General features: G+C 37.5%; 2 protein-coding genes across 4 annotated transcripts in view; one reads left to right on the plus strand and one right to left on the minus strand.

The window, feature by feature from the left end:
• Window positions 1-1023, minus strand: part of LOC101858783 (nucleoside diphosphate-linked moiety X motif 17) — a 15050-nt gene extending 14027 nt beyond the window's left edge. Inside the window, exon 1 of the mRNA XM_005099379.3 lies at window positions 983-1023. The gene's annotated coding sequence lies outside the window, so the exon portion shown is untranslated. The remainder of the gene's footprint in view (window positions 1-982) is intronic.
• Window positions 1024-1409: 386 nt separating this feature from the next.
• LOC101859018 (probable E3 ubiquitin-protein ligase HECTD2) overlaps window positions 1410-13500 on the plus strand; it is a 55073-nt gene continuing 42982 nt past the window's right edge. For all 3 annotated transcript variants that reach the window (XM_013083102.2, XM_035970030.1, XM_035970031.1), the window contains exons 1-4: window positions 1410-2072; window positions 5407-5963; window positions 7032-7134; window positions 7936-8025. In XM_013083102.2, the coding sequence (XP_012938556.1) occupies window positions 1827-2072; window positions 5407-5963; window positions 7032-7134; window positions 7936-8025 (996 nt within the window). In that variant the 5' untranslated portion in view covers window positions 1410-1826. The remainder of the gene's footprint in view (window positions 2073-5406; window positions 5964-7031; window positions 7135-7935; window positions 8026-13500) is intronic.

Consider the following 13500-nt stretch of genomic DNA (forward strand, 5'->3'; position numbering starts at 1 on the left):
GGGGGGGGCTGTCTTAAAAGGACTGATTATGAATTTTATGAATTTGATCCCTTTGTAGTCGTGAAATGCAGTGTAATAACCAGTAGTTTAAAGTCCGAATAGCAATGGGAGACTATTTGGACTCGAGTATAGACCTCGCTTACGGTACAACCGGTGATTGCGCAGGCGCACTGGAATTTGAGTTCGAATAGCCTCCAGCAGCTGTTCTGACTCGAGTCCGAAGAGCCACTTCGATGTTACATAGTACCAATGATAGTACATAACAAGATGGGCCACTTCTCTCTTTGAGCCAATTAAAAAAGTGTCCTCCAAATTTGGTGGCGCCCTCTTCACAAAAGCGCACTCTTTGCGAACAGAGTTACCCTACTTGAGTTTTAAAAAATCAAAGTGAAACTAGCAAGTTTTGGGATAAATTTCGGAAGAACGCTTTTTTTTAATGGTTACGCTGACAAAAAACCTCTTCCGGAGGAAAGGGTGATGGTTTTCTTTGTTTAATTTGACTTTAGAATGAAAGGCGAGAGGTCATTAAAATATAAAAAAACTAAAACTCCGCACTGAACGTACCCGAACTGCTGATGAACAGCAGTCGATCTGCGCACGCAAGGAGGTGCTATTCCTATTCTTCTTCTGGAAAAACGAAAGAGAGCTTCAAAACAGACTGCAGCGCCATCTGAAGCAAAGAGCATACTTCCTGCGGACACTTTTTAGGCTGAGTGGCCCATCTTGTTATGTATTATCATTGATAGTACATAGATCTAGATCGATTCTAGATATCTAGATCTAGATATAGATCTATCTAGATTCTAGATCTTAATCTATAGTCTATTGCTGCTGACTGAACTGAAGAAAAAAGAATTCACAAACAAAAAATGGCACACAATAGACTAACTAGAATCTAGATCTAGATCTATAATCTAGATCTAGAACTTGGTTTGAGCTCAAAAGTCAGGAAAGTTAAAAACAAGAAAGTGGCTATTCTCACCCGCCCGGAACTTCTCGCAAGATCAACTCCTCCCCTCTTCTGTCTCTCTCTGTCTCTTTCTGAATACTGTCTATCGGTGTGGACGATCTAATTGACCAAAACAAAGTTTAAAAATGATGTTAAAACACAAAAGTAAATTAATTTGGTTGTCTACAAAGATGCTACGGCTATTTAACTTTTCGAATCGAGCCGAACTACGCGGGTCGCCATTTTGTTTTGCCCGGAAATTCTCGCGCTACTCCTCTCTCTCTTTCTCTCTCTCTCTCCACTGCTCACAGACAAAATTGTACGCTTTTAGTAGGCTACAGTTGTAATGGAACGTTTGTTCACGGCACAGAATTCTACAATTTTTCCTCACAGTGTAGAATTCTATGGTTTAGGGTGAACGCAAAATTTGGTGAACGCGCACCGGGTGAGAATAGTCACAAGACTCGCCTGCACTATTCTCACTCCGGGTGAGAATAGAGGTGGCCATTATATAAACTGTCTTCCAACACAGTTTGCAAATTGCAGATAGATGTGTTTGAAATATCTATGGGAAAAAGTGCATATATGTCTACCACTACCAGCAGCTGGACTAGACTAGATCTAACATACATGTGACTTGTCACTGAGATCCAAAGCTGTGAGGGATGAATTTTTCCTGTATGAATGCAGCATGGCTTTTGTCTTGTTCAAAGTGTCAATAATCAAAAATCGAAGAATTGGAAATGTTAAAATCTTTTCTTTACTTGTCTTCAGAATAAAACCCATCGAGGTTTACTTCACTTGTTTCATCTAATAAATGTAGATGAACAATGGCGCTGGATGTGTAGCAGAATGTTATGGCTCAGTATAAGCACTAATGGCCTCACGGAGTGAATCTGGTGCCTCATCCCCGAGAGCAGGACTGGTTACATGTCCAACCTGCGAATACTCTGTCCCCCAAGCCCCTGGAAAGAAGAGAACAATTTGCCCAAATTGTGGAAACTTTTACAGCAAAGAAGCAGCTGAAATTGCAACCTCTTTTCAACGTAGTTCAAGAAGTCGAGCTTCGAATAAACAGAACAATGAGCAGCCCCAGCACAGCTCCCAACAAAGAAAACCTCCTGTAAGTATATTTAATACAAAATGACTATTTCTCCGATGCTCGGGATAGTAAACTTCAACTCTATTTCTCCGAACGGTTTCCGTTTTCGAGTTTTGTTGGTTATTTGCGACAGTTCAGCGTCATCTTTCATTCTGCCTTTCTGCGAGGACTAGGAAGATGCATTTTTTTTTTTTTTGCAATTTCTAGAGAGCAGATAGAAACTTTTAGTGGTCTGAATATCAGGGGCGAAGCGTCTATATAATCAAATAATCACTGCTTCCCTTTCTAATTTTGAAACATTGTCGCTGTCAAATTCATCCTTAAACGTAAACCTCATAAATTAAATGTCAAAAGACGTTCGTAATCAACAAATAAAGTGAGGCTGGAATAGAGTTGAAGGGAACATGTGCATGGCAGTCAAAGCTGTTTCATTGCCACATATACCCTGTTCACCCCTTTGGGGCCACAGTTAAAATCAATCACCAGCCTTGATTAAGTAAGCTAACTAACACTGGTCGAGTCTACCTCACAAATGTGAGGGGAACTAACTCTTAATAATCTCTTGACTGCTGCTTGTGCTTGTTTTTTTTCCCTCGACTTTTTACCGTCCTATAATCAGATCGTGACCTCGATTATGACACCAGCTCCTGGCCGCGAAAGGCTAACAAAAACAGCCAAATGTGAAATTTAAAAAATAATAATTGTCATGTTCTACCAAAGAGTTAGACTCACTGGTAGATTTATAACATATAGATCTAGTACTGACATCTCTGCTTCTTAGCTTTATGTTTATGTATTCACATCTAAAGTTAAGTTTAATTTTAGTGGGAACTGATATTTAATAAGATACTTTCCCGATTATTTTGGCGGTTGAACATACAATATGAATTCCGGATTTGTTTTCATTCACAACTCAGGGTCGCCGCCTCGAGTAAGATTCTTGTGTGATATCTACAGGCCCTATCTGGTCCCATTTCACTTTGATTACCCTGTCAAACAAGTCAGCCTTCGCCCCTGCTGAATATTCAGGTACTTCAATTGTAGTTGGGGCAATGTTCCCGGACTATACTGCCTTTGAAAATGCCTTCAAAAGGTACAGCGAGAAAACAAGACTGCTCGACTTTGGCTGTAACCTGTTTTGCATTTAGTATGATTTCGTCTCCCCTAAAGCAATTTAAATCACCAAAAAAAAAATCCCCCCTTGCGCCCCCCCCCCCCCCCGTTTCACACCTTACACACACAGACACATGCACACTCACACAGTACACACACGCACACACACATACACACATGCGCCACTCCATTCGCAAATGACCAAAAAATCTCGAGAATGGAAACCGTTCGGAGAAATAGAATTCAAGTTTATTCTCCCGAGCGTTCGGAGAAATAGAGCCGGCCTTTAAAATATTCTGGGGTTTTTTTTCAAAGCAACGCTCTGTTTTTTAATAATATAATAAAAGATGGATTCTTTAAATTATTAAAGCTCAACATCTTCATGATACTCTTTATTACAGTTGAGCTCAGATAATTCAAACAAACAGAAGGTAACTGAACCATAACGGTATGATTTTATTATATTAACTGCAGTGATTCTTAAACTTTCAGAGGGATGTTTCGAGCAGCTCATCTCGAAAAGTTTGATAAAATATAATGTTTCCAATAATTGTCTTAAATTAAAACCGCCCTGTGTGCATGAAGAGCTTGTATGTGGCCTATACCCTGCCAGGGGTGAAAGGCATTGATGATGATGATGTGTGCATGATGGAAAACAAACTCAGCAATCATCATGAAGGGTATTAAGTTGCATGAACCCTCGGACAATATGATACACACACATTGCCTACATTGAAAGATTATTATATCCTCACACATTACCTGTTGTGTGTGTAAAACACTAGATCTCCCTTGAATTTAGTCATGTGAGAGAGTATGCTGGATGGTGGGGTGTGATCGAAGACAGACAGTGTTGCACTGCATTAGTAAACTGTATATTGTGTGAATTGTGCTTGGATGCAGGTGTGTGTGTGTATGTGTGTGTGGACATGAAGGTATGAATCAGGAAGTGATTTTATGAGTAGGGTGAGTGTCATGTGTTGGTCAAATCGTCTTGATCGCAATCAGCATTTAAAAAATATAAGGTTCATCAGCTTCACCGTCTTGCTTTCTTTTGCTTTGACAATGGGTAAGACACATGCCACTATCCTTCCATCTGTCCTGTTATCGATTCCAGATATTTTTCAAGATGGCACTGATTTATTTGCCAACCATTATGATACTCGACTGTCACAGTTAGTTTCCTTGATTTTCTTCAATTCTTCAATATCTTTGTAATTTTCTCTTTTTTGTTTTGTTATCACAGTTCCCTCGAATTATAGTTATTTGTGTCAAACATATTTGTTGTTATATCCGTGCTCAAAATATTATTTCCAGTGAATTGATCAACACATGCTAGCCCTATTTTCTTTCTCTTAACGTCAGTGCTATTATTGCTTACACCAGGTACTCATCTCACAGAAATATGTTCATGAATTGGTTTTGCTTCTTTTCTCTTATTTGAATTTTTAAAAGATTCAAACTTTTGAAAAAAAATGCTCACTTAAGTTAAGAGTGTTTCTTTCCTTTTGACATATCTTATTGTGCCTTGCTTGACATAAATTTTGAAATTTACACATACCATACATAAAATTAGAATTGTTGAATTTTATAGATAAAAATGTACGTCTACACTCTTTTATCTGAGAAAAATGTGAGTCTTTTTTTCAAAAGGGGATGAGCGATGGGAATGTCTGATTTGTTCCTCATTGATGAATGAATTGTAATCTTTGTACCGGATAGTGGTCGGTACAGAGTTTCACATCATGTTATTTAGTTTTCTGAATGTTCACGTTTTCAGAATCAGTACCATTGGTACTGAATACCTGGGACTAAAATGATTTTGTTCTATGCTTATTTTACCGACTAAATGACCTTAAAGTGCAGAGCGCATCAGAAGAAGGGACTGTGTAAGAGTGCCATCCTATGAACAAAAATTGCATCATGAGTTCCTTTCCAATTTCTTTGTGTTATATTTACCCTTGCAAACAAGTATAATAACATGTATAGATGTGTATAATATAGAATCTACATGATTATTACATTGCATTGATAGAGACTATCATCACTTTAATTATGTACTGCTTCCTTATTTAAAAAGTTTCTTTTAATTTTTACCGATATTTTTAGCAACTGGCATATGTTTTCACAGAATTGTATCTATCTAACCTTTTCAAATATATTCCACTCTGAACTGTATTAAAGAATTTTGATCTTTGAGTGTGTCCATTTACGAACACAAATTTGCATAATTTTTCCACAGGAGTCATCAGGTGGGAACGAAAACAGGAGTAGGTCCGGAGGCAGACTGGGGACGATCAGCAGCTTCTTTCAAAACTTGACACCAAATTCTCGGAGGTCTTCACGAGAGGCAAGAAGTGAATCAACGTCTCCTTTCGAAACCTCTAATGCTGGAGCAAAAGACTCTTTGCCACCAATAGACAGCAACAGTCGGTCTCATCTGACAAGTCGGAATGGTACACCTTCCTACTACAGCAGCAATAACAGCAACAGCAAAACAGGGGCTACTGATGGGGCTGGGGGACAAGGGTCTCCATGTGGAGAAAACTGCATTCATCATAAAAAATCTAGCAACAGTCGGAGAGGTCAGAGGGAAGAAGATAATAGTCACAGCCACCATCACCACCATCACCATTGTGGAAGTCATCATCCGCAAAAAAACAGTCTTTCTCCTCGAGTATTAAACTCTGGGCCAAGTCGCTCGTCAAGCACCCCATCCAAGTCCAGTGGAGATATCAATGGAGACAATCATGATGAAGTTGTGGGTCCAGTTCGAACAAAAACTGTAGAACAGCTCAAGTAAGTACACTATCTAAGTCCTGAATAAATTCCTATTTTTTTTGTGCGCCTCTATATTATATTCGCGACCCCAGTGCTTTCTTGTCGTATCTCCATTTTTTTAAACAGTGAAAATGTGACTTCTTCTTAAGATCATTTATTGTTATTAACTGTTTTCACTGTTATTAAAAATGGAGATACAACAAGAAAGCATTGAGGTCGCATTATAGTTACGAGTAATGTCTTCACACACTGGAAAATGTTTCAGGTAATGATAGATAGTTATATAATCTTAATTCGGCTAAAAGTAAAGAATAGAGATGCTTTTAAAGCTTCCAGAAACTTACTCCTCTCGCAAGATTTGCTTTCTTTTCTCATTTTCATGTGTTCATTTTGTTTTTCTCAGTCTTATAGAAAATGCTCAGGGTAGCCAATGCCTTCTCTGTAAATCTTCACCAGCGTGATCTGTAGCAAGGACATATGAACCCATGGTGGAGAAAAGCTTTAATGCAAGACACAGTTCCTTTTCAAGACCCTTATTTTTTAAAGTTATTTTTAAAAGCTCAAAAGATAACAGTGAGTTGTAGTGAGAGAAAAATCTAGTAAAAAATTTATGTATTCAAATTTACATCAAGAGATTTTATTATAAATAACAGCTGAGACAATTTATTCTTGTTCTGTGAAGGCTGGTCGCCTTAAATTCCAAAAGAAAAGTATTTATCACTCCTGTCAGGGTTATGATGCATTGTTAAACCAAAACACAAATCCAAATTGTTTGCCTGTTTATTAGATTTTCCTACATGAAGAGTAACAGCCTTCTTTGAATGAACGAAACAGGAACTGTAGTGCTGTGTGGGAAGACATCAACATGAATTTTTATATCTCTGTTGTTTGGTTTTGGTTTTTTTCTTAGATTTAATGCCCTACTGAAAACAACTAGGTCATTCCTCTGAAATTTGAGTGAAATAAAGCATCACATGATGGAAAAAAGTGATCTCTATAGCGCTGAGGACCAGTTGTATTTTCAAGTGTGCGATCCCTGTCATCATGTACTGTTTAGGTGAGATTTTTCTGAATTTTCTCTTTCAGAGCTGATTTTGTTACTGCAAAGGAAACAGGAAATTGGAGAATACTGCTGGACTTTTACTCAATGACTTTCGATTCGTTTGTTGAGCTAAATGCTGCTTTCAAGGTAATTCAATGGAAGAGAAAAGTCATGATATTATTTTGCCACTTTCATCTCTTTTTTTGTTTTTTCTGTCTATTTTTAAAAAAATGATTTTTGGAACATTTTAAAGTCGGGGTTTGGGTCATCCAGTGTCATGCATGTACAGTCAAACCTGCTCTAACGACCACTTGTCCAAGACAATCACTTGTACAAACCACCACTTCTCACCCCCCCCCCCCCCCCCCCCCCCCCCCCCTTGCATTTTTTTAAAAACATTATGACTCTGTCCAAGACACTCACCTGTCTAAGACAACCATTTTTCTTATTGACAACGGGTCTCCATCTTGGACAATTTTGACTGTATTTGGGCTCTAACACAGTCTTGCCTCTTTTTAATATTTTGCAAATAACTTGAATTCGAGGGTTTCTTTAAAAATTGTGAAAAAGCTAATTCAAGTAGCACCCAAAAAAAGGAATACACAGTAGTCATTTGGGTATGTTTTTGAACACACGATAACCATAGGTCAAAAACTAGACGCTGCACATTGGCAACCAGCAATGATTGTGAATTTTTCATGCTTTTACCTATGGGATCAATAAAGTAGAATTTCTTAATTTTGTTTTTATCCTTATTTGATAGATGTGTTCAAATATATAGTGACGGCAAGACTTGTCGGTCACAGCTGTAGTGGCAGTCAAAAGCAGTACATGATTGTTAAAGCCATAAGCTTTAGGTTGTTGAGATGAAAGCACGGTAGCAGCTAGTATGATTTTAATTCAATACAATCATAACTGTTTTGTTTCCTCTCCGCTTCCTCAATGCAGCGAGACCCAACAAAGGACTATAGGACAACAGAAGATCCGGGTCTGAAGTTTGATTTCATCAGTTTGGTGTATGACATACTCATTAAAACGGTAAGCTTTCCCATTTCTTAAGAAATAATTATATTTGAAGACAGTTTTATTTTTCTCAATTACTGTATGGTTTATTATTAACTGGGGACATGTACTTCAGATATCCATTGCATGCTTCTGGTAAATATAATAATTACTCACAACATTTTGACTGAGGTATATTTTAGATCTCATTAAGCTTTGGCTGATATTGCTAATAAAACTATGGTGACTAAAAGAGGACAGGAAATAGGAATGCACAAAGTGACTTTCATAGACTTTTTCCTAAGAATATGAAATGACACTTTCAAACGGAATGTCTGGAAAAACTTGTGGGCTGCTGATCTAAAAGTGTTGTAGTCATACTTATTTTCAAAGAAGAAAATTGCTGAAAACGCAAATACCAAATGCTTTGTACAATTGAAATTTATTGTGATTGAATGAAATGAGCCCCTCCTATTGAGACTTCTATTTTTTTCAGTTTTCATTTTCGTTTTTGAGTAAATACTAATGTTTTTCACTGTCAGTCAAATGTAATTGCCTTCTGTGGTGTAGTGGTTAGGTATCTTCCTATCCTACACAAGAGACGCGAGCCTGATTCCCACGTGGGAAGAATTTTTATCAAGTGTCTCTGTCTTTCTGCTGGGATGTTGTATCCCTATATACATAGGTCGTCCCTGATGGCAGGGTTTCCACTGAGCCCTAGTAGTTACTTAGTAACACTTTGCCCATAGAAAAACATACACTGGGAGAAAGGCCAACATTAGCTTGTGACAAAGTGTTACAAAATTCTTGTGCCTGTTGTGTTGTGGGTGATGGCCTACGCAAATTAGAAAATTTTAAAAAAATAGATATGATGCTTAGCATGTTATGTAGTGATGTTTGTTTGTTTAGTAGAGGTTTTACGGCACTTGCAACTACATTTAAAGTCATATGAGCGCCAATGTAGTGATGTACAAGTAATGATTAAGATCAAAAGCTTGGGACACGTTCTGTCATCTGTCGGTTTCTTTTGTTTTTTCAAGAGTCAAGCCAGAGGCCAATAATGGAACCCCCCCCCCCCTCCTCTTTGTTTACATTACACTTATCCTATAACCCCTATCCTTGACACTGACACCTCAGGGAAAGAGACTGTCCATGGCCATGGTATGATTACTTCTTAGCTCTGACATCTTTTAAAAAATCACTTTGAAAATGGTTGCAAAATCCAGGAGGAAACCAAGAAAAAAACAGGAAATTTTTCCCCCTGGTGAGTGAGAACCCTGTGACAGGCAGGGTTGAAGCCTGCCTCCTAAACAGTCAAAATAATGTTGACAGGGCAGTAAAAATATCTTCATTTTTTAAAAAAGAAAAAAATCTAATGCCAACATAATGTAACTGCCGTTTCTGATTCTATTCTGAATTTAAACAAAATTCATTTAAACCAAATAAAAGTTCAAATATTACCAATGTCAAACTGAAGTGATGTTTTAGTTGAAAGCCCAATAGAATTAATCAAATCAACATTGATTATTCTTGGTATTTAAAACTTGTAACTGTTATATTTCATTACACATGACACTGATACTCTCTACTCCTCTTCACAAACATTAATTTATTGTTTGTGAGGAGAAGTAGAGGGTATCAGTGACATGTGCTGACACCCTTAAGTCAAATACATGTATTGTAATATTTTCATGATTGTTGAACGAAGCTGGGTGGAGCTGTACTATTCAGACATTGATCTTTATCTTATATTAGTTTCGATCTTTTCCTCTTGACTGAATTACATGGTTGTACTCTGGGAACTAAGGGTTTTGCCTGTTAGTGCAAAATAAAGATTTGTTCTAAACAACCGGCTTCCTCAAGTGAATTTAAAATTAATCTCTACAAAGTGTTCTTTTGTGTTCTTCTTGTTTTTTGCTGTCCTTGTAAAATTTAGTTCACTTTTTCATGTTCTCGGAGCGGATAAGGTAACTTGAATTTTATTTCTGTTAAACAACATAAAGAACAATGAACGTTTCTTTTTTTTTCCTGCTTGAAGATTCTGGACCACAGTGAGCCAGAAGATATTACTCTTCAGCAAATTTAATTCGCATTGTTTACATTTTGTATAGCTCACAGTATTGCAATGTTATAAAAGTGTCTTGAACATAATATTGAAACAAGTAGTGTAAACTTTGTGACTCGAAAATATATTCCTCCTCCTTCTACTACTGCTCATTCTCCCCTCTGTCCTCCTCCTCCTTCCCCCCTTCTCCCTTCCCTTCCCCTCCTCCACCTCCAACTCTTCCCCTGCTACTCCAGATACTCATATAATATTACTCAAAGAAGAAAAGGACAATTTTATTAAAATTAAACATCTGTCGCCACATTAAGATTTTTTCAAATATTGTTTTGAATTAAACATCCGCCAGGACAAAGCATGGTTTGATTTTTGTCTTTGCTTGGGTCGTGATGTTGCAGAACGCTGAAAACGCATGCTCTATAATAGTTACCAATGTCGGGATCTGTACCATTTATTAGGCGTTTTGTCTCCTGTTAATGAGACTCCAGCTGTACGGCTCAAGTCTTGAATGTGCATCCAGATTAAGGATACTGTTTTGTGAACATCAAAGTCACATTTTGTGCGGGAAAGGGGGGGGGGGTAAAAATAAAAGCACTTGAATAATTTGTTTTTCAAATATGCCTTTGTTTTGTGGCTGACATCAGACAATTGGTTTTGGATATAAAATAATATAAGGAATTCTTTATCAATTCAGTTCTTTTTTGTATATTCTTGGTTGTTGTTTGGGGGGGGGGGGGGCACCTTTGAAATGATCTAAGTGTGTCTAGTAGGAAGTAATAATCCCACAAAAATAATAATCCTCTCCCTGTCTTGTTTGAAGAGGGAGCTATTAATGTATGACCTGATTTTTAGCCATTTCTGTTTTTGTTTTTGTGTGTGTTTCTTCAAGAAGCCTTTCAAACTGACTGAAAGAACATTACGCAGGAGCAGTTCACGGAGTACGGTGTCATATAATAGCTTTCTAATGTTTATTGGCACTATTTCTTCAATAAAGTATATGTCATTTCCGGAACCGACTTATTGGTGCCGATCAATTTATAGTGCTGCAGTTCCTTGATCACATACTTTTTTTTTAAAGCATGATTAGAACAGTGTCAGACAGAGTCAGTCCCTTTCGGATCGATAGCCTCAGCTCCTGCTTTGTCAAACCGATCGATAGTTATTGATCAGACTGAATTTACCCGTAATGACGCGTGAGCATAGTCCCCCGGGCAATAGTCTCCAACATGGCCCCAGGCGTTGAAATGTTCAACGCCCTCCCCTTCTTCTCCCTCTCTCCCCTTCTCTCTCCGTCTCTAACCCTCTCATCCGTTCCTCCCCTCTTCCCCTTGCCTGGTTTCCTGCTTCTTTTCACCCCCCCCCCCCTCCTTCTATCTTCTACCCCCACCCCCCTTCTACCTTCATTCCCTCTCGTCCTTTCACCCCCCTCCTCACAATTTTATTCTTTAAATCCTGTTCTTTTTCTTCATCCTCCTTTTTTCCAAACCTTTGTCCAATCACTCTCTTATTTTTTTTTAGTCCTCTGTTTTATTACCTCGAAGTTGCACGAAGAAAAAACTACGAGGACGTGAGAAAGCAGGACTTTCAATTGTCACTCACTTGAACTCTGGAGACTTTTGTTGCTTTGTTGCTGCCAAGGTTGTACGGGCAAGTCTTTGTAGTACTAGAGGCTGCCTGATCTATAAGACTTTATAAGAGGGGGGGGGGGTTGTTAGTTTTTGGGAGCTTGATTTGTTTAATGTTGTTGTATATAGGGAAAGGGAGAGAGAGAGAGAGAGAGAGAGAGAGAGAGAGAGAGAGAGAGAGAGAGAGAGAGAGAGAGAGAGAGAGAGAGAGAGATTTAGTTTGTTGTTTTTATTTATTTTAGGGAGGAAGATAAAGGACACGGGCATAATTTATAAAGCTTTTATTATGAGAGCATACGCCATGTTAGCCGCCGTTCCCAGCAGACACTCTGTTTGACAAAGAATAAAGATAAATCGATAAGAGTAGACTGCCCCCGCCCCCCCCCCCCCCCCGAGCAAAATTCAAAATTTCCTACCAACTGAAAATGTTTAATATGTCCCGCTCGATCGTTTGACCGTATGCGGTTGCGAGCGCCATAAAACACTTTTTTATAATAATAATAAGAATAATAATAATAAGAATAATAATGATAATAATATATAATAATAATAATAATAATAATAATAATAATATAATAATGATAATATAATAATAATATAATAATAATAATAATAATAATAATAATAATATAATAATAATAATAAAATAATAATAATAATAATATAATAATAATAATAATATAATAATAATAATAATATAATAATAATAATAATAATAATAATAATATAATAATAATAATAATAATAATAATAATAATATTAATAATAATAATAATAATATTAATAGATTTAAGGCAGAACAATACTGTTATGCCGGCTTACGTGTCACAGCTAGGGATACAGATGATCGGTTAAGTTGTTTTTGCTCCTATTTCTACTCAAAGTGACTCGCTCGTTCCCTCGTGGTGTTGGGAACAGTTGTCGATGCCGTTCGGTTTTCTATCCCTTGAATCTAATATTTGAGTCATATAATGCTTTTAGGTTTTGCTGCTTGCTCTCAGATCAGATTCCCAATTTACATTTTAGCATTGCCTTTTTAAATCAATACATGTGATTGAAGTGATTAATTTTGGTTTGCTTGTTTGTTGGGTTTTCGTGATTGGTTTTGAGAGTGTTGTTGTTGTTTTGGGTTAGGTTGTTCTTTTTTAGGGGGTTGTTGTTGTTTGTTTGTTTGTTTGTTGTTGTTGTTTTTTAAGGCGACAGCAGTGTCTTTGATGATATTATTATTGTGGCCAGCTTTTTGGTTTTTTACCAATGAGTACAAAGGGCACGAGATTAATCCCCATTAGGGAAATATATATTTTTTAATTGAGTGCCTCCGTCTTGCTGCTAGGCATATCGAATCAACCCATATAAACAAAATGATCTAAATCTTATGTTGATGGGAGCTTTAAAAACGCTTGCAAGCTCAATTTACATGCATGATTGATACATTTTAGTGCTTCTGTACCGAGAGCTGAAGAGGAGGTTTTGTTAAGGCTCTCTGCTGGGAGTCCCAGCCCTTGTTAAGGAGTTCAGACTTGCCGAGTCATCTTTGTTAGTTAGGGGCACCCCTCCTCACAATTTTATTCTTTAAATCCTGTTCTTTATCTCTCCTCCTTCTTTTTTCCAAACCTTTGTCCAATCACTCTCTTATTTTTTTTTAGTCCTCTGTTTTATTACCTCGAAGTTGCACGAAGAAAAAACTACGAGGACGTGAGAAAGCAGGACTTTCAATTGTCACTCACTTGAACTCTGGAGACTTTTGTTGCTTTGTTGCTGCCAAGGTTGTACGGGCAAGTCTTTGTAGTACTAGAGGCTGCCTGATCTATAAGACTTTATAAG

Source organism: Aplysia californica, unplaced genomic scaffold (assembly GCF_000002075.1).
Source record: "Aplysia californica isolate F4 #8 unplaced genomic scaffold, AplCal3.0 scaffold00211, whole genome shotgun sequence".
Classification (NCBI taxonomy): domain Eukaryota; kingdom Metazoa; phylum Mollusca; class Gastropoda; order Aplysiida; family Aplysiidae; genus Aplysia; species Aplysia californica.